This window comes from Cylas formicarius, unplaced genomic scaffold, assembly GCF_029955315.1.
Source record: "Cylas formicarius isolate icCylForm1 unplaced genomic scaffold, icCylForm1.1 PGA_scaffold_3__17_contigs__length_32017465, whole genome shotgun sequence".
Classification (NCBI taxonomy): domain Eukaryota; kingdom Metazoa; phylum Arthropoda; class Insecta; order Coleoptera; family Brentidae; genus Cylas; species Cylas formicarius.
The window spans coordinates 7,221,606-7,247,369 of record NW_026844326.1 but is presented as its reverse complement, the minus strand read 5'-3'; the positions used below and the strand labels follow the sequence as shown (position 1 = coordinate 7,247,369).

The 25,764-nt window shown below is 33.5% G+C and overlaps 2 protein-coding genes across 2 annotated transcripts; one reads left to right on the top strand and one right to left on the bottom strand.

Annotated features, from left to right (window-relative positions):
• Window positions 1-1,499: 1,499 nt before the first annotated feature.
• LOC132699389 (general vesicular transport factor p115) lies at window positions 1,500-25,025 on the bottom strand. The gene is made up of 8 exons (XM_060666058.1): window positions 24,716-25,025; window positions 24,311-24,657; window positions 23,694-24,259; window positions 14,477-14,764; window positions 14,211-14,423; window positions 8,837-9,411; window positions 1,782-2,035; window positions 1,500-1,731 (listed from the first exon to the last, which is right to left on the bottom strand). Exons 1-8 carry the CDS (start codon window positions 24,791-24,793, stop codon window positions 1,578-1,580), a joined length of 2,475 nt encoding a protein of 824 aa, XP_060522041.1. The 5' UTR covers window positions 24,794-25,025; the 3' UTR covers window positions 1,500-1,577.
• LOC132699673 (protein mono-ADP-ribosyltransferase PARP12-like) lies at window positions 21,750-22,879 on the top strand. The gene has a single exon (XM_060666520.1). The coding sequence runs from the start codon at window positions 21,789-21,791 to the stop codon at window positions 22,461-22,463; it is 675 nt and encodes a 224-aa protein (XP_060522503.1). The 5' UTR covers window positions 21,750-21,788; the 3' UTR covers window positions 22,464-22,879.
• Window positions 25,026-25,764: the final 739 nt, after the last annotated feature.

Here is a 25,764-nt window from a genome sequence, read left to right as displayed (position 1 = left end):
CGTACGGTAAACTTTTTAAGTCACTCGCTTCTTAAACACTCGCTCCGCTCGTGTCAAATCAACTTGTGAATCAAATGCCGCTTACCGCACTTGTTGCATAATATACTATGTTATGTTGTTATGTTGTTTACTTAACTTTTATAATTGATCATTAAGTAGTTTATTTAAAGAAAATGACTGTAATTGGAAGAAAAATTATCCAAGGATAGAGTATTAAAGGGGATTAAATTTTTAAGATCGTATAAACAAGAAAAAGCAGGTCCTAACCTTCAATTTTCTTTTGTTTGTAATGATGAGACATGGATATTTGAAAATGTTACAATTGGTCTTGGCAAGATATTAATATCAAAACTGTAAAAAACACTAAAGTGTTGTTTTGCGAAAATGTACCCAAAAACTACCATCCGTTTTCCTCCACATTTATACGAGTCATCTCTCTTATGGGAACAGCCTTCTATTCTCCTTTAACTGAGCGCTTTATTATTCTCCATACACAAGCTAAATCCGTTTGGGAGACTTCTTCCATATCGGTCAAGATTTCCCTGAAAAAAATGTGACTGACGCAAATTACTGAATTTATAATAAAATCGCATAATATTTACGTTGATCACTTTTGATAAATTCGACATTACATACCTCGTTAGTTGAATTAACAATTCTGAAATACATTTACAATGTCCTCCGGCAGCAACTTTTCATATGCGGAGCATTTTTGAAATCACAAAGCACTTGCTTGTAAACAGAGTGCTCATACTTTCATGGAGTGAAGTTGACATTCAGTTTTGCCAAACAGAATATGTCCTGAATTTAATGCTTCTTCTCCTTCCACAACACATCTTGAATTTAAAATTCCACCGATGTACCTCATACATTCTATTAGGGTTAATTCTACTTTTGCCTTATTTATATATACAAAAAAACCTTTACAGGTTTTTAACTAACCAAAAAGAAGGCCGAAAACATAAAAGGTTGAAAAACACAGTTTAAACCATAAAACAATGCGCGAAATACTAGTAAGGGTAAGATTTGATGCACTAGAAAGTAGTTCAGCCACTGAGTCGCTGCAATCTTAATTTGAATTCCCAATATGTCGAAGGGGTAATCCTGTTTGTGAATGTTAGGGAATCCGACGAGAAATTTTTGAGTCAGTCATCCGAGACAATGTCAATGCCCCTCCTTTAGCTCCGACCACGAATAATATATAAGCAGATACAGAATAGGTATTTATGAACAACATAGGGAAGATCTGTAAACGGAATTACAATAACCTGTGGACGTTTCTTTGAAAAATTGAGTTTTGGATTTCACTTAAAATTGTGCATCGTGACGTCACAGTCTATTTTGTCCCATTGATTCCAAAATGTAAACTGCTTTTCAGTGCAATATATTTGGTGGATATATCCTACGTCTTCTAATAAACATGTCTATCAAATAAAAAAAATTTTGGTGGAAGCAGCGTTGTAAAATTTTCCGTTCGGCCATGAAATAAAACCCGCAAATATAAGGACAATGTAATAAATAAAAGTATTAACCAAACAGTGTAGACAGCAATGCAATAACTTAATTAACATCTAATACTATGGGTTTTTTTCGGCGTCATTATCCGAATCCGCCGAACTTTCGTCGTCCTCTCTCAACGCGCCCAATCCTCGAAGCCTTTCCTTCAAATTATTCAACTTCGCTTCCTGCGCGACCAACAACTCCAATAAATCGTCCTGATCTTTTTGGTAACTAAAAAAATTCGATTATCTCATTGCGTGTTACTCCAAACACTACGGTACCCTTCCATCTGTGCAGTTTTTCTCGCCAGTTCCTCCTCTAGTTTCGGGATCCTAGCATTCTCTTCTTCCAGATTTTTTAACTTTGTGCTGAGTACGTCGAGATTTCCAGAGTCCGGAATTCCGTTGAACTCGTTTTCTCTCTCGCGCTCTATCGGATCAATCACGTGCGAGGCACCCGCCGACAACTGTGCTTTTAGTAATGTATTTTGATCTAAAATTTGCGCATTTGTTTGCTGCAGTTCCTCAATTTGCACCTGGAACAAACAATCTGTAATGTATAAACAGGAAACTAAAGCCCTATCTATATTAAGCGTTCCCAAAACTTTTTCTTTTCCATTTTTGACTTGATTATACAAACTGAACCAACTTCCTTATTATATTGTATTGTATCGCGATATCTTAGGAATCATAATATATCAATTAATTAATAGTAATATTTTTTGTCATATGGCGAATTTTAAAACAAAAGCATACTTTCCCCAGGCGGAAATCTTCCAAATCCCACACCTTCAAGGTCTGCCTCACGGGATCTGGGGGAGGCACATATAACATCAGATCCATGAACGAGAAATTACGCAAACTAAAAGGAATAAAATGGGATTTTGTAGGACTATCGGAAATAAGAAGAATAAACGAAAATAGAATCCACCTACAGTCGGGAAACTTACTACACCATAACAGTAATGAAGGCGATACTATTTTTCAACTATGAATAATTGGCAATTGGCATATTTAATAATAAAAGAAAGAAAATATGTCGTACATACAACACGATACGATGATAATGGTTAATTTTACGAAAACATATCCAAAGCTATGGAAGAACACAAAACCCGTTTAACATCAGTGATAGGTTTAACGCGAAACTAATTAAGGAATCATTTAATTTCGGTTATGGAGTAAGAAACGAAAGATGAATTTTCTAGAAAAAAGAAGTTATACGCAATGAATACCTTTTATCAAAAACGAGATGGACTACATTTTATCCAGAGAAAATAGAATAACAGCTGTACTTAATAGGTTTAAATAGATAACCATAGGATAGTAAGCATACATTTACGTATAAATAATGAGGTTGAAATACAAAGAAGAACAACAACAAACAGATCAACTGGACATACAAGAACTTTGGGAAAATAAAAATATATACCAAAAGAAAATAAATGAGCTAATAAACCAAAACATAGACCCCCCACAACCGAAACACGAAATGAACGACACTCTAACATTAAAAAATGTGGCAACCCAAGTGTATAGAAGACATCGAAAAACATGCAGACATGTCAGACACAACAAATTGATTGACTGATGAAAAAAAGAAGCAATCTTAATGAAAAAGGAAGTGTAAAGTCAATTGAATAGACCGAGATTAATAAAACTATTGGAAAACAAATAAAAAAATAAGACAATAAAAGAAACCAGGAAAATCCGGGAAAAGAAGGTAGAAAATGGTATTTAAAAAAACTAGGAAGAAGCGAAATTAAGGACCAAGACGGAATAGAGAGTCCAACGATGATATTTTAAAAATAATTCAATTCACATGGAACTATATCGCACAAAGAATAAATACAAAAATAAGATACAACTTGAAAAAAAAAAAGGTAAACACCTGAACTAAGTGTTTTAACCTGAAATCAGTAAATCAGAAATAAAGAAATCTTTAAGATATGAAGGGAAATAAATCTCCAGGAAAGATAGAGAAGAAATATCAAAGAATGCCAAACGATTAGGATGACTATCACAATACTTCTATATAAAAAAAGGAGATAAAACAGACATAAAAAACTACATACCAATAACCCTTCTAACTGTAATATATAAATTGCTGACAAAAATTTTAACAAATGGCCTAATCATGAAATTTGATGGATACCAGTCTAAATAGCGGTTTCAGAAAAGCCAACGAATGCCATATACCACTCTTCTCAGCATTTGTTGACTTCGAGAGAGCTTTAGACACTGGGCTATTAAAAACTACCATTAAAATATACGAAAGAACTAAACAAATACCAATAAATAGGTAAGTTAGGCAGAGAGACGCAATATCGCTGAAACTTTTCAATATGGCATTGGGAAACATATGCAAAAATCTCAATTTTGAGGATAAAAAGGATGAAAACTGAGCTACTTAAGATATGCTGATGACCATAACAAACTATAACAACCAGTTGATTGAAATGATCGAAGAACTAGATATGCAAGGACTCAAAATGAATTACAATAAAACCAAAACCTTGACAAAAGAACACTACAATCAGAATAGGGCAACATATAATAGAATAGAATACAATACAATAGAACAAGTCATAAAATACATATATCTGCAACAACAGATCAAAATGGCTAAAAAAAATCAAAAAGAGATGCAGAAAACTTGGTTTTGTCTCAAAGAACAAAAAATATTAACAATGCCTGACGACCAGAGTTTTTCAACCTATATGTACTCCTACTACTCACACATAGGGCACAAGTATGTACATTTACAAAAGCCAAGGTAAGCAAAATAAAGAAAACACAAATAGTGATGGAAAGACTTATGCTAGGCCTCTTATTAAAGGATAAAAAGAACAAACGCATAGATTAGAGAGAAAACTAAAATCAAAGATGTCGCAAGCGAAATATATAAGCTAAAATAGAAATTTGCGGGATACAAAATTAGATGAAATGCGGAACGAGGTGATCATACAATGGAGACTGGGCAAATAAAAGATAAAGAGGAAGTTACGGATCCGGGATGGATAAACATAGCAAGGGACCGAGAAGAATGGAGACAATTATGGAGGCTGAATAGATAGAATAGAATATGGACGTTTTTGGCACTGAAGCGACAAATTGAATTAAAATACAATAAGATTAAATTGAAATGTGGCAAATCCTGTTTTAAAGCTTTGAGGAAAATTTTAATGAGCGCATGTGACAACCCACACTTTTAATATAGAAGTTTTCCAGTGTCTTCCTTCAAAGACCGCATGGAGAAATTTCATGATATTACAGTGGGGTAGTTAACGGCATTAGATCATATTGCGCAGTGACTTGCACTAACCAGTATGCCTTTTGCAAAACATCTGCTTTTTCAAAATAGCGTTTCTAGGTTCCAATGTTTTGAAAAAAGCACCCAGCATTACATTTTATAGGTTATAAGTGCTTCCTTTGGTTAGGATGAGTGTTTCCGGCACTTCATGGCCAAGTGCTGCGAAGGTCTGATGTTTTCCATCCACATCCACTGTCAAAACAATTGTCACGTCACGCTTCTTCAGAGATTAATTGGAATGTGCTAACATTCTACTCTGTACCAGCTTATGTGCTGTCTGAGGGGGGGGCGGAGGTAAATGAGGAGCATAGATCCGCCACCCTCAAACAACAGGTATAGAGTAAAATGAGAGCAAGTTTCAGTTATGCTCTGAAGAAATCAACAGGGTAAATAATGTGGACTTGCTTTGAAAAATAACCAGTTTTTTCACGCAATGAAATGTCAAAAGTCGAGTGAATAAAGTCAGCATAAACACTGGATAACAAGAGAAATGGATGAAAGGACAACATATAAAAACAAAGGTAAGACCAAGTATAAGGATAAATCTAAGGTAAAGTCACAGAAGCAAAGGCGCAACGGAGTATAGAACTCTGCTGGGAAATTTATAGACGCATAACGATTAGAATACTCAAAGTCTTAAGAAAATCTATGGTGTTTAAAAGCGAACTTCTATGTGGACTGATAAACAACGAAAATAAAATCTTAAATACCCTCGAAGAAACAATTACAGAACTATATAGAAAGAAAGCAAGCAGAAATTTTAAATTCGGCAGTCTCACGCAGTTAAATTAACTAACGTATATATCCGGAAATCGTAAAACTTATAAGTGACAGTAACTCAAAGATTTGGTGGGGTAAAATGAGCCGATAGATCTTTTCCCAAGCTTTAAGTCACGGCGAACAAAGAATAAAAATATCTTCAACAATGTAAGCCGGGAACGAATGCGCACGTAAAAGTAAAGTAATGGGTATTTCTAGAAGAAACATCAGCCAACGAACATAAGAGTAAATAATGAAGTAGCTAAATTCTAGATATCTTGAATGTTGCATTGCTGAAAATGAAGTAATTCTTTTTTAATAGAGATTTAACACTAAATACTCGATACTATATTCTTACCTGAAATGGAAACCTCGACCGTGAAAGTGACAACAATAAGGAAAATTGAATCCTTTGAAATGTGGATATTTCTTCGTTTACTGAGAATATTGTGGGCAGAGCATGTATCGAATGAATCCGCATGGCATTCTTTGGCAATTTCGCATGCACGATCAATAATAACTATTCCAACAGAACGTACAATTGAGGGGGGAGCGGGGAAGCGGATGAAAATTATCAGAAAATGGACTGTAATGAAAGTTGCAACACTCGTCAGGACATCAGAAACAAAAGAAGAATTTGTTGTGGTTAACACCAACCTTCGATGAGAAGAGGTACATAAAAATACTATTTTAACATAGTTCTACTACTTCCTCCTAACTGTAGTTTACAAAAATTTACTGCTAGTGTACATTAAAACTAAAAATGCTACATGCTACAGCACATTAATGAAACAGCACCCATAGATATATAATCAAGGGAGATGGTATTGTTTTTTAGGCTTTGACACTGTTGCCCTGAGTTGTTTACCAACAGAATAATATTTTTATATATTCAAAAGCTTTTAGTCAATATATAAATAAACATAACCTATAAAATAACAAATAGCCCCCTTTTTCACAATGATGATGTGGTTTGTAAGAAATGTCTTTTTTTTAATATGACAACATTACAATGAATAAAGCCAATGCACTAGAAATACTTAAAAGTAAAAGTAATTATTTTATTCATTTTGAATATTGTTATTACAAAGACTGACAGCAAAAAAGGAGCAATACTGTAAAGTTTGCAAATAACTTACTTGGCGGTCTGAATTTCCAAGTGTCATTTCATGTGTATGTCACAGTATACTAATAAATATAGCAAGGTAACCGGAGCTTTCTCGAGCATTTCTATTTAAAAATGGGACAAATAAGAGATGGTGCTGGCGAACATCGCTTTGCAATAGAGAAGCCACTATGAATCAAAAGTCCCCTTGACTTTTTCACCCGTTTTTGAGTTGTGCGGTGTCCATTTTGCGTTGTGCTATAATTTTTGCGATTTTTATAGAGAGATTTAATAGTTGTGAGATTTTTGATTTAACATTATATGTTGTGAGCTTGTGGTTCCATTTGGGAAATGAGTCAAAATACTTGAAAACCAATAGTGTTTCGTCTGCGATTTGTAAAAAGTAATGTTATATATTCCTATTTGTTGTAGACATGGCTGAGAATATTAGTAATGATATTTCGGATAAAACTAAATAAATCGTGCCGTGTAGCGTTATTCCGAAATCGGACCAGCAGGAAGCCTCGTTTTCCGAAAAACCCTCGAAACATATTCAACTTATGGGTAGAAACAGTTAAACCCATAGTGCAAGAAAGGAAAGGCATGAAACCAACAGCAGTTCTCTGTTTGCGTATCCTCGGTGAGTCTTACATTATGTTAGTTATATTGATAAAAGATTCAATTATTTCAGTTATATTGGACATCATAACACTTTTAATAAATATTTACTAAACATTTTTCACGTTTTCAACTTCCAGTGACTGAATTTTGCACTAATTCGGATTTGCAATTGGGTCCAGCTTCTGCAAAGTGTATAAAAGTAATCGAGGCTATGTCTAGATTGGCTATAATAACATTTGCATCTAATTTAGTTTTATTTTTTTTTCTTAAAAATTTAATATTCATTTTTTTCTTTCCTATACAGCTGATGCTATTACTGCAGGGAGTGATTTTTTAATATCAGTTACAGCAAATGTATGAAAGAGGTAAACTCACACAACCTGGTATTGCACAATCCCAAATATAAGCAAAACATTAAATGATATTTTAGTAAAGCAGTTCTCGTTTTCAACAATTATTTGTCCTCAGCATCATTTGGGAAATAAGTTGTGTGAGATAATAAAAAGGTGTTTGTCACTTTATTGGTGGTTCAAAAGCATCAACAAAACATTGCAAGGACAAACCAGTAAATTTGCCGTTTTCGTATCAAAAAAGAAAAATACAGATTTGCTAAATCTAATAAAATTGCACGTTCTAAAAGTGTACCAAAAACGGAAATCGAAAAAGAAGAAATAATTTTTCAAAGAAACTTCCACAGGCTACTGTAATACTTTTTACTAAACTTCTAAATTCCTCCTGCGTCTGCTTGACTGAAACAGTTTCAGTCAAACTCTGAAGAAGTCAGCAGTAAGTAAGTAAAAAAGTAAGAAATAATTTCTTTTTAGTCTTTTGCTTTCATAGTTCTTCGTTTGCGCAATTTATATTTGTCATGTTATTTTTAAGGTCGATACTTGTTAGTAAATTTTTTATGAAAATAATAAATGGTTTAATAAGTACATGTTTTTTGCAGGAAAATAGGACACGCTCATTGCAGAATTCAAAAAAATATTTTGTTTAATATAATGAAATGAAAGACATTTTTGTTCTCTACAGATACGTAATAATAACAAACAAGTACAACGTAAAATTGCAACCTTCCCAATATAAAGCTATTTCTTTTTTTAATTTAACTTTGAAACAAATTCATTAAACTCGCTCGTTTGATACAGAAGGAATCTGTCTAACTAATTTACCGGCATTTTAAGATAATAAATGGGACAAATACGAGATATCACTTTTCTAGTTTACTTCAGTCTGTGATTTGAGGTGTATGTAAACAAATCGAACAAGGGTATACTTTTTCTTCTGTATTTATGCTAAGTACTATATCTATTGTAGATTTCCAAAGAACACTCTATCTCTGAAAGTGTGTAAAATTTGTTTCATTTAACTTTTCATATTATTATTTAACCACTAACACTTTGCTCAGTTACCATAGCTACCATTCATATTTACACTTCCAACAACGGCAAATTTATGAATGACTATATCTCTTTTAGTTTTACGTCTGTCAAGGCACCAACAACTTACTTTGAGTCATGAACAACGTTTTAATTTTACCTTCAAAAGGTCATTATCTTTCTGCAAATGTCCAAACTTTTTCTGCAGCTCCTGCAACTTTTTGTCCTGTTCCCTGATCAAGTCCTTGTACTGCAGCAACAAAGCGTTCTCATGGTCGCTCAAACTCAACTCCGAGATACCATTCGACAAGTCCCTTTGCACCCCCAGCGCCTGTATGATCAGCCCCTCCATTGCCTTAAACAACTTACAGAACTCGAACTCCAGCAGCAACTCGCCGGACTGTCGCGCCCTGATTTGCGGTTGTTTTGCCGCCTTCGCATAGACCTCGTGACGAAACACCTCCGACAATTTGTTGCAGTAGGTTTCGATGCCCACCCGTTTTTCGATCAACTGGGACAAGTTTTCTTTGGAATAATTAGGTACCGAGTTGTCGTTGAAGGCGACGCACAGGCCCATTACGAACGCGCACAGCCCTTGGAGGAGTTCTTCGTTATTGTCGTATTCGCTGGCCGACGTTTGAGCGGTCAGAAACGCCATGGCGCCTGGCACGTTTAAAAATACCTTCACGGCTGCGGGACAATGAGACATCCACATCGAAATCAGCATCAGTATGCCTGAAAACCGTGAAACTCTTTAGACTTGGTGTGTCAAAGCTTCCACTTTAGTCTAAGCCCAGAGTGTAGGGCTCTTTAATTCCACACGTAAATATCGCACACATCAAAACTGAATAGGGGACAATATGTCAGATTAACATTTAGGAGGTTCACACATTAAATATATTAAATTATTACCATTTCACTGTGCTCAAATAGCACAGGCCAAGATTTTTAAAATTTTTGAAAATTGATTTCAGTCTGAAATTTAATTCAGTATAATTTAGGCCTATCATTTAAGGTTTTTTTTATCAATATTAGATGAATTAATAAATAAAAATCTGGGTTAATTTAAACATTATTAGTACAAGAACAAACATCGAATTAAAAAATCTAAACCTCTAGTCTATTTATTTTTAGACGATGTCTACCAATTGGCAGAAAAAATTTCGTTGAGTGGATTTTCTTGTATATTTCATGGCCGGAATGTCCCTTTTTAATGACCACGTGTATCTACGTTCCATTTCTTTTATATCTTGGGGGAACCTCTCACCTTGCTCCTCACTTACGTCATCAAGATTTTGGGAAAAGTGGTCCAGATGAGAGTGTAAAAAATGTAGTTTTACACTCATAATACATCCCATTTCCCTAACATGTTTTCTACAATGTCTTTGTAATTTGTATATTTGTTGTTCCCTAGAAAACCTTTTATAACATCATCATCATCATTTTTATTTCAAAGTTTAGGTGCTAAAATTTCGGAAAAATCCTTAGATAAACCCAAGTCATTAAGTTCTGATGTTGAAAATAACTGTGGTTGCTGAGAAACACTCCACATATCACCAACATCACGAAGAATATGTTCATCTATTTCAGGTTCAGAAAAACTGGCGGTACTTTCTTCTAAATTGGCTGGATTCTCAGATATTGGGATATCTGGGCTATGTGACACTGGCCTAATTGAGCTTCGGATCACCAATGTTTTTCAAACTTTTTAGTGTTATATTTACAACATTGCACATGCAGAAATAGAAGTCATCATGGTGACTTATTGGTTCTCTCTGTATCATAGGTATTCCAAAAGGTAGGGATAAACAGGGGTGTAATTTTACGTCTAGACCATAGAACCACACACATAGTAAAATGTATTTGGGATATTTCTATAAAATCTTGGCATTTTAAAAAGAAATTTAACTGCACAATGCTCACTAACCGCAATAAACGACTGCCTACAACAAACGCAATTACACGATAAACAGGCTTTCTTCAAGACATGTCAACACGCCCTGCAGCAATGTTTCGACTACATATTTACAATTTTTCTAATGTAATGTTAATATTTTTAAAACAATAAATGATATCTCAAAAATTAATTCAAAAATGTTGCGTTATAGAAACAAAAAAACATTGTTTTTCTATTAGTTTAGTCCCTATAACTCCAAACATATGAAAAATACTAAATTACAAAATTTTTGTTGAGATATATGAAACATATAAAAAAAATTATAGCCCGTAAATTATGTGACAGAATATGCTGATGACTTAACAGGAAATGCTAACTTCAGTACTCCCAGTATCTGCGACGCGACGTTCGCATAAGAACGTTATAAATATGTGAACAATGTACTTTGTAAAGAATTCTCCTTGTAACCGCTTAATCTAAAGCTCGTAGCTCTGTTTGTAAAACAATAAAAAGTGTTTTTAAAAACGAGACCCGTCGTTTGAAAACCTTAACTTGTATTTTCACCTAGATTGTTAATCACCGTTCCACATCTGCCTCTCAGGCTTCTAATGAGGTTACCAAGGTCTTCTTAATAATAATAACGTTTTATATTTATCGCACAAAAACAAAATACAAAAAACATATGTATGCTTCAAGTTCCGAAATTACGATATAAACGCCTGTGTATCAGATTCTTGCGCAAGGCAAGTTCTGTCTAACCTACAAGGCGAAAATACTTAACGTAACTAACAAAACTTAATAACAATAACAATAATAATACATTCATTATGGTACCAGAAATACAGTTCAAATTGCAATAAACAAAAATTTCGGACGTCTGGATCAACCAAATACTGTTTAAGAATAGTATTAACTATACAACGTAATATGTCACAGAAGGAAAGGTTGAGGATGAACGGAATTAAACTGTGAAAAACGCTTCTGATCTATGGTTGATAATTGAGATCCAAGTAGAAATCTTCTGCACATTTGCTTAAATATTTTTATTGTCATTGTTGTGTCCTTCTCTAAAAGAAATTTTTTACCAAATTGATTTCTGGTCTGGGCTTTTTAATTTTGGATTGACAAGAAACTTTTTAAACAAACAGTCGGGGCTATGAAGAATCTAGTCAAACAAAGAGGACTTTAAGTTGGGGACAGTGGAAATATCGTTTGGCCAGCCAAAAATAAAAGTCAAAATTTGATTGTATCAGAAACATGAATGAAATTTTAGTCATGTAATTGTAACAGGTAGGAAATGTATAAATATATCAAAATATTCGACAAAATGCATGCATTACTCCTCTGCCTCCTTTTTCTCTCAGCAGAGAAAAAATACAAGCTGCAGAGTACAAAAATAGTAAGCATTTTTTTCGAACACCTTGTATAACTGTATAAATATATTTTTGTAATTCCCACATAATTTGTAAACTTTACAGTAGACTTGTTTCCTATCTCGATTCTATTCCTGTTACCATATTATTATTAATATTAATAATAATAACGTTAATGTTATTATTGTTATTATTATATTCTACAAAAAAAAAAAACGAATTTAATATTTTGAATATTTTGTATTCAAGTCGTATTATTTGTAAAAAAAAATAACAACAATTGCAAACTTTAATAAAGTGCACAAATTGATTTCTACCAGATATTTTTAGCATAATTTACGAATCCTTCTTTAGGAATTTACACAGAGAATTCAGTGGCGTAAAAGTAAGTTATTAGATACAGACCAACATTTGCTATTTTTTATATTGTATTTTTTTATAATAAAAATAATATTTGTAACACGAGAAATTAAATAATCGATTAATTGAATCGTTAAAATTGTTATTAGCATATTAGAGTATTTTTAAAAAAATTAAAATATATGTTTATTTAAAAAAAAAAGGTAATTATGCGTTATTAAAAAATATCCAGTGTGTTTCGTTAAAAAAAAAAACTTTACTATAGCTCATTTCTTAAATATAATATATACAGGGTGTTTAACATACATAAGTAACTGAAATGGCCAAATTGTACCATGTATCTTAAAAACAAAGTCAACTAGGATTGTTTTGAAAACGGTCTTTGACTTTACATCTCTGACCTCCACAAACGTTACCTCCCTAAAGATGGAACCCAAATTTCTTAGATTTTTCCTAGCAACTTCAGCAAAAAAAGGATTCAAGTCATCAGCACTTATGTTATTTGGTAACTTAATTTTTTCCATGTAGCTTTTACCTTATTACCCGCACTCCTTGTATATTTTGAATTTGCCTATAGCACACCTGAGACCCTTACTTTTCAATATTTTTATATTTGATATTGAAAGCTGTTTTCAACATTCAGTAACTGCCTTATTCGTAGATGACTTAACAGAATGATTTCGATAGGTTTACTATGTACTGTAAAAATCATAGACTTTTTTAAAATCTTGATAAGTGCTAAATAATACAGTTTACAAGGAAAAAAGAACCTATTAATATTGACTCAAAATTGGACAATATAAAACTTAATATTCAAGCATCATACTGGACATTTCAAGCACATGTAGAAAATATTGTAAAGAAGGGCTTGAGAAATCTTGGTTCCCTATTATGTAACACCAAAGGGTTTCGCAACCACAAATCAGTCATCACCACATGGAATCCGATCTATTGCAAGTATGCCGATCGGATAGAGTGTTCAAAAAAGCTTTTTAGAAACCTTAATTTTATATATAATAGACAGATTCGTATGAAAATAACCTACAGTGTTATAAATGAAGGTCGCTTGAGACACGCAGAATTTACTCAAACTTAATTTTTTCTTTATAAAATTGTCAACAATCTTATTGAATCGCCTTCTTGTACTTATCTTTTAATGGTAGTCATTATGGAGTGCGCACTAGGCTAACTTTTTCTATAGAAAGAATCAGATCTAATACTTCTTAAACTCTCCGCACTTATTTAACTTAAGTCTACATCTGTTTAGAAGAAACATATACAATTTTTTTTTTAACATTTTTTTGATTACTGTTCTATTAGCTTATCAAACATCTAGTTCATTTTCTTTTGCATTCCCGACCATGTGTAATTGAGTGCCTGTTGGTTAGCCTTTGGGTTTATAAAATAAAATAAAAAATAAATAAAATAGCTTTGTCTATATTTGTTTCTCATTTTTTGCGGTAATTTGGAGATCGATTAGTAGCCTCGAATGTTACCTCATCCTTGATATTTCTATCAAAATATTTTTTAATTGGAAAACACGAAATAGAATTATTACCGAGTATTTGCATAAAACGCTCATGTTTCTTATTAGCGCTAGAGTTAGATCTCACAAAAGACCAGTCAATGTCATTCGGTAGATTGGACAGCTTATTCTTAGCCCAAAAAAATCAGATGGTGAATATCACCATATTCACACATCTGAGTGTGTTTATTTATTGTATCTATACGTTTTATTCTAGTTTCTATCGCCAATTTCCTTGTAATTCAAAAAACTAGGCCCACAATAACAGAGAAAAATGGATACACCATCGCTAATCAAACTTGGAGATCTGGCGTTTACTAAGCTTCAAGCCAAAAATGACATTCACGACCTAAAATAACAGGTATCCAATCGCACCTACCTAATTTGGACTGCAATTTACTCGTGTGCTGTAAAAACACGGCGCATTGGTTTAGCAGGCTTACCGGCTGAGCGCCCAAATTCGTAGCCAATAACACTCTTAGCAACTGTTCCTTCTGGGCGGGATTTTCAATGAGACAATGCGAAAGAGCGACCGCGGAAAACCAATTGCTTAGAGCGTCGTTACTGAATAGACCGCTGCAGAGCAGCTGTCCTAAAAAGAACCATTTACTAAAGAACAGACTCGCCGATTCGCTATCGGATTACCGGTAGTAACGGCATTGGTTCCCGTCGAACTGGGCAGCAGCGTCTGCACAACCAGTTCCTGTCCGATTTCGTTTTTGTACAAGTAACATTCGAAACTGTAGAGCACGGCACACCTCAGGGCAAATGGCTGCTTCTCGTTCACCATCGACATAATCAGGACCACGATCGCAGGCCGGGGTGGATTGGACGGCGCGAGCACATTAGCAAAGTACTCCTGATTGGTGAGATTGCCGCGAATCACTTCCCCTACTGTGTTTATGGTTTCTGTAAGGATGTCAGCAGGAACGCCTAAACAAACAGCATTTGGTAAATTACTTTTCCAGCGATTGATGAATATTAAAATGTTGACTATAAAACTTATTGCTCTGAGTCGTATTCCATAGGCGTAATATTTTACCTATGATAATTGTCAAGGGTCCCCAGAATGGCAGATAGACGGGCAAGCAGGGGCAGCGTAAGGTGTAGGCGACGTGGGCCGCCGCCTACGTCCTCGCGGTACAAGGGGCCTCGCGCCTCAAAATTTTTTAAGCATTGCTTTAAAGTGAGAATAAAATAGAAAAATATATAAATTAATTTTGTTGTGAAATATGTATAAATTCTTAGTCTGGCAACATTGCCGCCGACCATTGCGAGTAATCCCTTGTTTTATTTGTTTACTTTCTTTACTAGGAAGCGAACCAATCAAATCAAAGCACACAACGCAGTCGCTAGGCGCATAACAATAGAAACGTAATTGTGTTATACAATTCTGTATATTTTTATTAATGTACGTACGTATTTTGATAAGAATAGTGTGTTCAATATTTTAATAATATTTAGTGAATAAATAGATAGTGTGTAAGTATATTCATTGCTCCTGTAAACTGACCCAAAATTTAGAAACAGTGACTTATCAAATGGTTTTTGTTTTCTTTGTGATGTGCAACATAAAGGTACCTATTCTCGTCTATTTTACATAAGGTAAGAAAAATTTAATTGGTAATAAGTAAATAACGCAGTAATTACTTGTATATAAAATTATATGCTCTATAATATCTTTTGAAGGAAACCAAAAGGGTAAGGGTAAAATAAAAAACGTATCGACTTTTTAAGTTTTTAAAACTAGTAGGTAGTAAGAGTTATCTTAAAGATTTTTGTTTCAAAACTAATTCAAATTTAGGTTTTACAAATTGTAAATTACAATATTTTATAGATAAAACTGCAAAAAAAAATTAGCTATTGCTTTTCTTTACAGGTTATAGATACGACGTTATCGACATGTTCGGCCGAGATAGAGATATTGGAAGAAAATGGGAGTCTGGATCAGCAAAACAAACAAATTCTGCCATCAGACAGAAAATTAAGCAACAACACGGTTTTAAGAAACGAACATTATTTTTGGCACAATTACGCAATCGCTTTAAAAATAATCACTGGATCAAGAAATCAGAAACTGTCAATATTTTAAAATATTTTAACATGGTATTTTACCATAGATCATTGACCCCTATGGTGGTACCTTATACAGCATGAAGAAAATATTTATAATGTTAAATGATGTACTGACTGCTATCCTGATTGCACAAATATCACTGGCAGAATCATCGTCAGTACTATGGAGCCATAATTTTTAAAAAGTGGAATTGAATTGTTTGTTTTTTGGACTAGAAACATCCTTTGAAAGCCAATATTTAAGTTAGTGGTATTGTTATTTCCACCTTTATATTCACGATTTGTAATTTTTCATTAATATTAATCTTATTTGTATCATTATGAATAAAAATTAGGCAGCGTTAATTTTTTTGTTTCTTTTTATTATTTTATAAAATCCATCTTCAGGTCGCCATAAAACAAGGCCTCGCGAAATCTGTCTTGCCCCGCCACTGCGAGCAAGTAGTTGACCTATCTATGGCTTAGTTTTTAAAATTAGAATTATAGTTTTGGTTAGTTTTTCCTTCCGTCACTGAGTGTTTCTGAATTGGTTGTTGAAAAACAGAATAGTGAAACTGGGCTTTCTAAAAATGACAAAATTATCATTCTCCATATGTTCAAAGCTTAAGGCTCTTTCATGCTCTTTGAGCTCAATTGACATTTTTCTTCCTCTCGCTTAATATCTATAATGTGGAAAATATAGAGATTAGCAGATGATAGGTGTTTTCCTTCCGGGTTGTAGCAGACAAAACTAAACTTTTGGCATGTAATCAATTTTCCTACCAAACAAAAATCCGAGAATCGACAGAAATCTAAAAGCAACCGAATAATCTTAACCTCCACTTAGATCTTTACCTTTCACCAATATGGGAATCAGTCATGCAAGACAATGCTATGCCCCTTTGGCTCCGCCCCCTCAAACAATATATAAGCAGGTGTAGAGTAGAATGAGAGCCAAAACAGGTGTTCAAACGGGTTTCGATTATTTTCTAAACATAATTAACATCTTCTAACGGTGGTAGAACTTAAAATGTCACGTAAGATTTCATCTAACTGCTGCTCGGATTTAAAAGAACATTGGTAGACCAGATTTTTAACAAAACTCCGTATGAAGTGGAAGTAGTCCAGAAAAGTGAAGTCCGGGGATCATAGTGATTAAAGCACTTCACTAGAGGCTCCCATCCACTTTCCAGAAAATAGCTGCGAAAAACACTATCGAACTTGCCTAGAATTCCGTACAGGAACACCGACTGGTTGAAACCACCTGCGAAAGACATGTGCCGAAGGAAAATGATCTAAACCGTCTTCTAAATCATTTTGCAAGAAATGAAGGTATCGTACGAATCGTAAAGTAAGTAAGTAAGTAAAGTAAAGTAAATCGTAAAGTGTCTTGGTTCCAAAAATTCCACACCACATAATAAACTGCGGATAAATAATGCTAATAATATATGGATAATAAAAATGGATATTAAAAAGAATAAATATAAAAATAATAATAAAATATTTTAAAAAATGGTAAATAAAAATGCGGATTTTGTTGAAGTTGAAGATGCCATTATTAATGACCAGTGTTGGGCAAACTTTGATTTTTATTTAAAAAAATCAAAAATCATTGATTTTTTTAAGAAATCATGAAATTTTGGGTTTCTTTTATTTCATAAGAATATGAATTTAACGTTTTTTTTTGTAGCACTTACGAAATATTTTAAACTCAGTGATACATAGTCGAAATTGTAATAAAAAATGGTGTACTTTTTCTCGAGCTAAAAAATTAAGTTTATCATAAATTCTAAAAATACCGTACCATAAACGTGCCAAAGAGAAAGTGTAATTAGGTTTTTTTATAGCTCTTCAAATAAAATCAGCATTTTTCTCAAAGATCTGAGCAAGCCTTGAAAAATTGTCAAATTTCTAAACTGCATGTAAATAAACTTCAAACGATACAACTTTTTACCGAAATTCCCATGATTAGCATCCTTATCTGGGACACACAGACGTGACTATAGAGAAGCCTGAAAAAGCGCTTATTTTGCTTTTATCGCTTGGTTATTATTTCGTTCTCGTAAATTGAGATTAATAACCATAACACACGGAGAACGAGAACGATACAAACAGCGTAAGTAAAATTGGCTTAACTTATTGAATGACGACTCGGGCTCTTTGCATTACCCATCTAGCGGGCGATCTCAACATTTTTGTTTAGATCTGTAAACTTTTCCGGCCTGTTATGGGCCTACGAGTATGTCATCTGTCAACATACCCCACCAATTTCATTCCGTTAAAAGTCAAAACTTTGTGATAAACAGGGAAAAATGAAAAAAGGGCGGAAGATGATCTAAAACTTCATTTAGCCGTCCGCTTGATTTTTCAATTTCCTGTTTTTTAAAAGGTGTGGTTTGTTTAAAAATTTTAAAAAAGATAAAAAAATTAAAGTAATTCTCGAATTACAATTTGTATTTCTAAACCACACTTTAATAGGAAAAGTAAAAAAAGTTATAAAGATATCGAAATTTAGTTTTGACGAGGTCATATGGAGACGTATTTTTTAACGTCAAGTATACGTAACTTTAAGCACCAATTTGTAGTTTTTAAATTTTCATTATTATACAATTCTATAATATAATATAATATAATTCTAATTATATAATTTTATATCTCGGCAACGGTAAGCCCTAAGGGGCCGGCGCTTGTACAGAAATGATCAGATTTTTTTCTCTATCCGTTCTCCGTTCTGTGTTTTTGGAGTTTTTCGACGATAACTTCCCTTATAATTATAATTGACCATAATTAGAAGACTATGCTTCAAATATTTCACTATCAAATATTTTCTCGAAAGCTATTTATTTACCCGATCGGCAAAATTCTTGATCCAGGAAACGGAGTATATACAAGGTGTTTCAGTATTGTGTGTGAAAAAAATCATGTAATAATGACGTCATTTACTATTACTATTTACTCTGTTGAGAAAATTCATGGGCCATGATACATGCAAGATCCAAAGCTATAACCACCACTTCGAGCTTTTTTTTTGATTATATATAAATCTAAAATAACCTAAAAAATTCCGTTCTTGTTTGTAAAATATTTGCCGTAAATGAGAAACTGTGAAAGATGGAATAATTTTGTTAAACCTATACCGAAAACTGTATCCACGGCTAAAATTTTCGTATTTCCAGTTTTCGTCCGTCATACAGGGTGAAAAATATCATTGAAAATTGCTATTATTGGTTATTTTTTTAAATTTAGCAACATTTGCCATAACTTTGAAGTCGGGCGACGGTGAAAGACACTTTATACAGGGTGCATCAATAAAATGACAATCATTTTGCGAAAGTGCCACAGTGGTCCGCAGGAACGCGATAGAAAAACAATCCGTCTGTCTAGAATAATAAGGTTAATAAATTAATACAATACAATTGATAAACATTTACAAAGTTAAGCATTTTGTTTGAATTTGTTGCACCAAATGTTATATTGAATTCGTTAATGTCATACTGGTGACGTACTCCAAAATTAAATTAAAATTTATACACCTGTGGTCCAGTAAAAGAATTTTAGATTTTGATGATGGATGTGATAGAACGCAATGTGGATATAGGATTATGTATCGCTCTCTTGCCCTTAGAGACAATTTACTGCATGGCAAATAGCATTTTAACATTTCTAACTTTTCTTCCTGTGTAAAAATCATTTTAAATAACTGATACAGTAAAATTAATTAAAATAATTGATATAACAATACCAACAATTAACTTATTAAAACATTTTTTTACAGCTAATTAATTGAAGAATTTTTTGTACGTCTTTATCAAATCTATAGAAATCATGAAACCGTTTTTGCTAAAAGGAGACGAAAAAATTTTATAAGTGAAGGCGTGGAAATTACGCTCAAATAAAACATTTCAAAAAATGTTTAAAAAATAAAAATAACAGTGTTATATTAAATTGTTCAAATGTCCACTATTTTCAATAATACAAGTGTTACATCCAAATGATTAATGGCATTTAATATATAATTAATCGCATTTAATTGGTTAATTGCATCCGGAATTTGTGGCTGTAATACAAAAACTTCTATGGGCCTTTTTTGGACAGTATGTCTTTTAAAGTGAACCACAAAAATAAGTCCAGTGGGTTTAATCCGAACCTCCTTGGTGACTACAAGACGGTGCCATTTTGCCCGATCCATTGTCTAAACTTTCCGTTTCAAAAAGCACTGATATCAGCAGTTCGATAGTATTCCGAATAAGAGGCTCAACATTATTTGTTAATAAATTCGAAAATCGCACTGGCGTCAAATTTTCTTCATAAAATATTCGCCTAGTTTATTTACAGAGTTTTAGTGGTACACATTTTTTCAATTACGTTGTATATATCGATTCATGATTAAATGAAAATTATTAAAGGAAATAATTTATTTATTTTCGAATAAATTTTTATAATATTTAACGATATTTGAAATGTTATTCAATAACGCTAGAAATTTAATTAACTTTTTTAATATTGCGTCGGAATTGATAAAATTCGTCAATAAACTCGAAACGGTACATGGCAGACCAATGGAATGTTGAATTCATCTTTGAAAAGGCTATTCGAAAGTACAAAAATTCAAAACATATACAGAGTGTTTGATTTACAAACATTGAGAGAAGTAACATCGCGACACGGCGTATTGTCTGAGAAAAAGTATTATTTTCTAAAATCTGTTACGCAAAAAAATGTTTTCAAAGTTAATAGTCAACATAACATAAATCTTTCCAACATAACCTGAATCCCGAAGATATTGACTAATAACGGTGCATTATAGATGGATATACAGATATTTATACAAATCGTTGCATTCTTCTTTTAAAGTATTTAAAAACTTAATAAAATATAGGCTGTTTCATTTTAAAATAATGTAACTTTATTTGACCACCCTGTATATAATTGATTAAAAATTGAAATAATACATAAAAAGTAACGAACATTTTACCAAAGTTTACAGAATTAAAATATAAGTTGCCGCCGATCGACTGTTGGAAGTTGTCCCCCTCCCACAGTTCGACGAAATAAGAGAGAAACGTATTATATAGTGGAAAGTTGTGGCAGTAAATTAAACCAGAGAATCTTTTTTTCGTTGTGCATTAGACGAGGCAATACTATTTCAAAAGCTTTTTTCTGTTTCTTTCCACGTAACGTCCAGTAGCCCAATTTTTCGATTGATTTCATTGCTTACCCCTATATTTCTTAGTATATTCAATCTCATCTTTGTTTGCAAGTAGCACGCTTGTAAAAATGTACTTGGAATTATAGGCACAACATGGAAAAAATACGAATTTAATGGAATTTACTGATAAGAATTGTTCTTTTTTAATGGTTCAATTTTTCCCTCAGCTTAAAGGAGCATGAATATATTAAGTTATATGAAAATAAACTTAAATATTCAACATTTTTGTCCAACTTTCTTAAGTGTGTCATATTATTTATTTATAAATATATCATACTTTTGGAAACCCCCGCGCTTATATAGAGATCCTCGTAATCCTATGAAAAAACGAAATACTGCACGTGGTGGGGAAGCGGCCTCGGTCCTCTTAAATTTCAACACCTTAAAGATCCGAGAGAGAGTGGGGCAACGTATTTTTTAATTCTGTACACTCTGATTTCACTGAAAACATCTTTTTTTCTAAAATCCCTCATAAACCCGCGGCCTTGTACTTTTACTAATGAATAATTTTCGTGTTGCCAAATCAAAAGTGATTTGCCTTCCATCTAAAAATATCGGGTCTAAGTAATGCGTAAAAATTGCAAAAACTGGCAACCGCGACTCTAAATCCAAAGGAAATAAATACAAGGCTTGCAGTTTCGGCGGCGTACTATTCTGATATTGGATCGGTGCAATATTTGGTTTAAAGTCGCCATGTCGGTTGAAGATCTACGACATTTATTTGCTGAATTTCATTTAAATTCTGAACAGACCAGACTAAGACCAGAACCGCTAAAGGTGACCACCTTTGTAGATGAGCTCTTGATGTCGTTTGGAAAAAAGCGCTTCTTATTAGATAGCATGGTTTTTGGGCATTGCCAGTTGGAGCAGACATCGGACGAATACGCATCCTGCAGGGACAAGTTTTTATCGTCAATGAGGGTGCCGAGAGTGATTATAAAAATCGACAAAATTTTCAATGCCTTTCTGCTGGCACATTACAAATTGAAAACGGCGCAGAAAGTCGAAGACTATGGTCGTGTTTCGATCAAGGATCTATTTCACGGAACAGCATGCAAAAACTTGTTGTCAATTTGCGAAAACAATTTCAATTGGCGTTTGAATGGTCGATCGGTAGGCCACAAATTCGGGCAGGGTATATCCTTTGCCAAACGATCGACGTATGCATCACATTACCCACGCAACTCTAAGGACTGTCCGAGAATTATGTTCCTGGCACGGGTTGCAGTATCCAAAGAATGCTTGGGACATCAAGGGATGATCGTGCCATCCGAAGGATGCGACACTTCTATTAAGATTGATGGAGACGTAATTGTTAAATACGAAGACGCTGAATGCTACCCTAAATATGTTATTTTTTATAAGTAACTCACTTATACTAGAATCATTATTTTACTTTCGAACTGCCTTTAATTGTATTATCTGGTTTTACAATGTGATTGATTTACTTTGCCAACACATCTAATAATTTTTGTATTAGGATTATACCTTTCTATATATGACTAGCGGTATTTTATTTCCGTACTAAACCAATGAGTCAAACTTAATTCAGCATTTTTAGAAGCAAAAAAATCAGTTCTCTGAGGATGGACCATAAAAAACAGAAATTTAATTCTAATTTTTTTACCTTTTACAAGAGTTATTCGCCTGTACAGATAAACACTATGAACAGTGAACAGCTGGAATATGGAACAAATTCATTTAAAAATCAGGTAAAACAGTGGGTGAATAAATGTTCATACCCAGTTACTTTTATTTAATTGGAACACCACTTTTTAAATCCATTTTAGAATTCTGCGCACCTCTTACTTTTTATGAGTAAGTCAAATTGAGAGAAAAATTATAGAAACAGGGCATATATATGAGATCTGAGGATAATCCCCACTGGAGTACTTCCAATAATGATGTTAGCCAAAGAAGAGCTTTGCGTATATTAAAAGAAGTATTGACCCTACAAGATTGCATGAAGCCAGGTTTTATTTAAATAGTACAATGAATAAATAAATTTGTAGGTAATGAACTACAAATAATCCCTGACCGATGAAAATGTTTGGGCAGGGGTAACAGGACAATGCTCCACATTTTCCTGGAAAGTGAGTGAATAGAATGGCCTGCCAGACCTCCAGATATCACTTCGTTGGATTTTTTCCCTGGTGATATTTAAGATCAAAAGTTATAAGGCAAAACCAACAAAATTTAAGGCAAATTAATAAAAATATGCTTAGTAATATTTTGTAAGTTAATAGTGGAGATTTTCAACACCCAATAAAATAACTAGAAACTTCTTGAGTTCTCGTTTTTGACCCACCCTGTATATTTACTTTCCATACAAAAGTTTGCGAAAAAATGTCTCTGAGATAATTATTTTTTGTTTTTAAATAACTACTTTCTACCAAATCAATTTATAATTAAATTTTTGCTGGGCAGAAAGATAGTTTATAATTGATTTCTATGATGACCGAAATCAGTAGGATACCAAAAAATCTACCTCAACATGCAGGTCATATGCCACTGCACCCAATAAAATGAAATTAAATTCATCACCAAATGGTGTCAAAAAAATATAACAAGAATAAGTTGCAACATTTGTCTACTTACCACTAGCCATCAATATGCTGCAAATTGATTCCAGCAAGTTGGCATTCCTCAAATTTTTCTGGCAAGCTGTTATAATTTGAGCGGGATTATTAGGTGAAACTAGAGTTCGTACCACCTGCAACACGCAATGGAAGTTGGATATTTTCTGTGGACTCCAACCCACTTCTTCCAAATTCTCGGGCAGTACAAACATTGGACACAATCTTTGGATGTAAGATCCTTCTTTGAAAAAGTTTATATTGCTGGTGTTATTTTTTAATAAATTTAACATTAAAAGCAAACAATCTTCCACCACTATACCACCATCAGAATGGCCTTCATCATTTATAATGGTGAATAACCTATCAAAGGCATTTTCAAAGGCAACAATTTTTTGAATATTTGCATTGGATTTTGTTAGGTTTATAAGAAGTAGAAGGGCATCGTTCCGAATTACTTCACGATTTTCAGCTAACAGATCCATTAACTTTGACACCCCCATTGGGCTTACTAGGATTATATCTTGAATTTCTTTTGGCTTGCATGTTGTCAAAGATGTTAACAATCTGACTGCTGGCCATCTTACCCTACAATTTTTAATTCTTATTAAAATATTAATCTCTCTAAGAAGTAGTCACCTAAAGTCATATTCTTCTAAAAAACCAAGAACAATGCCTACATTATCGGCATTCTTCAAGAACATTTCAGCAAACTGTTCCCCCACATTGATATTCGGCATGGCCATACTTGAATCTTGTTCCTCTTCAAACACGTCAACAGACGTAATGTTACACAAAGTGTCTAAGCAATAGCCAATAATTTCTGGGTCGCTGCGATCAAGCTCCAAAACTTGCCGCAGAACGTCCATACTCTGTGCCCCAACTTCCAAGCGATACTTCTTCGATAAAGCTTTAAGAGCTCTGCAGGCATCCCGCCTATCTTCCAAAAGGGTACTAGTACTTACTCGAGAAACCAATCTTTCCACCTGAAATTTAAGGTTAGGCGATTACAAAACATGTTTTTATAAATTTCATGGTGTTTACAGTCTCTGCTCCGGTCGGCTGAGAGCCAGGAGGTGGGGCCCCTAGCACGGATTTTAAACCGCTCTTAAAAAACTCCATACTCGATAATTTCGCCTTTCTATTGATTAAAATATGATTCCTAAACAAATTGACATCCTTGACACGTCACATGTCAAAACAAAATTCCATTCAAAAGATCAGAAGATTCCATAGATACATTTCTTCTTATTATTAGTGTTTTAAGTAAGCAAGTTACACCGGACAGCGGGCAAGAATTTTTTTTATTTTGGTAACTGATCGACATATATATTACGACTTAATATTCATCCATACAAGGTACATACAAAATTGTTAAATTTAATATCAATTTGCAACGTTCAAGAAGTATTTAAAACATACATAATAGTATATTATGCAACAAGTGCAGTAAACGGCATTTGACTCACGATTTTTGAATAAACGAGTGAGTTAAAAAGTTTACCGAACGTGTTGCATACTATTCTTTTTCTACGACTGTCTGTAAAATACCTATTTACCCACCGAACTAGCGTACGAGAAGCGTCACTTTCATTTCCCACGATTCTGAGCCACTTCGGACATTTCCGAGATTTTACCGCACGGATTTGGGAGCAATCGGATGTTTTCTGAGATCTTTCTCACGCTTTGAATTTTAAGGGTAATGTCAGTGAATGTATTAGTGTTGTTTTGCGAAAATGTACCCAAAAACTAACGGCCGTAGAAAAAGTATAGTATGCAACACGTTCGGTAAACTGGTAAAAACTTTAACTCGTTTATTAAAAACTCGCTCCGCTCGTGACTTACGAGCGTAAGTCAAATGCCGTTTACCGTACTTGCTGTATAATATACTAATTCCTTAACTATTTTATGACGTCTGATAAGGAGAAATTATATCAAATACAAAAATGATACATATAAACTTCTGTTTTAAAACAAGAACCGAAAGCGTCACACAATTCAAGTAACTGAGCGCATTGTAAATTGAATCACACAGATCATGTCAGAAGCAGAGAAAAGCATTGTCGCAAATCGTTAAAACTGCCTCAAGTGCC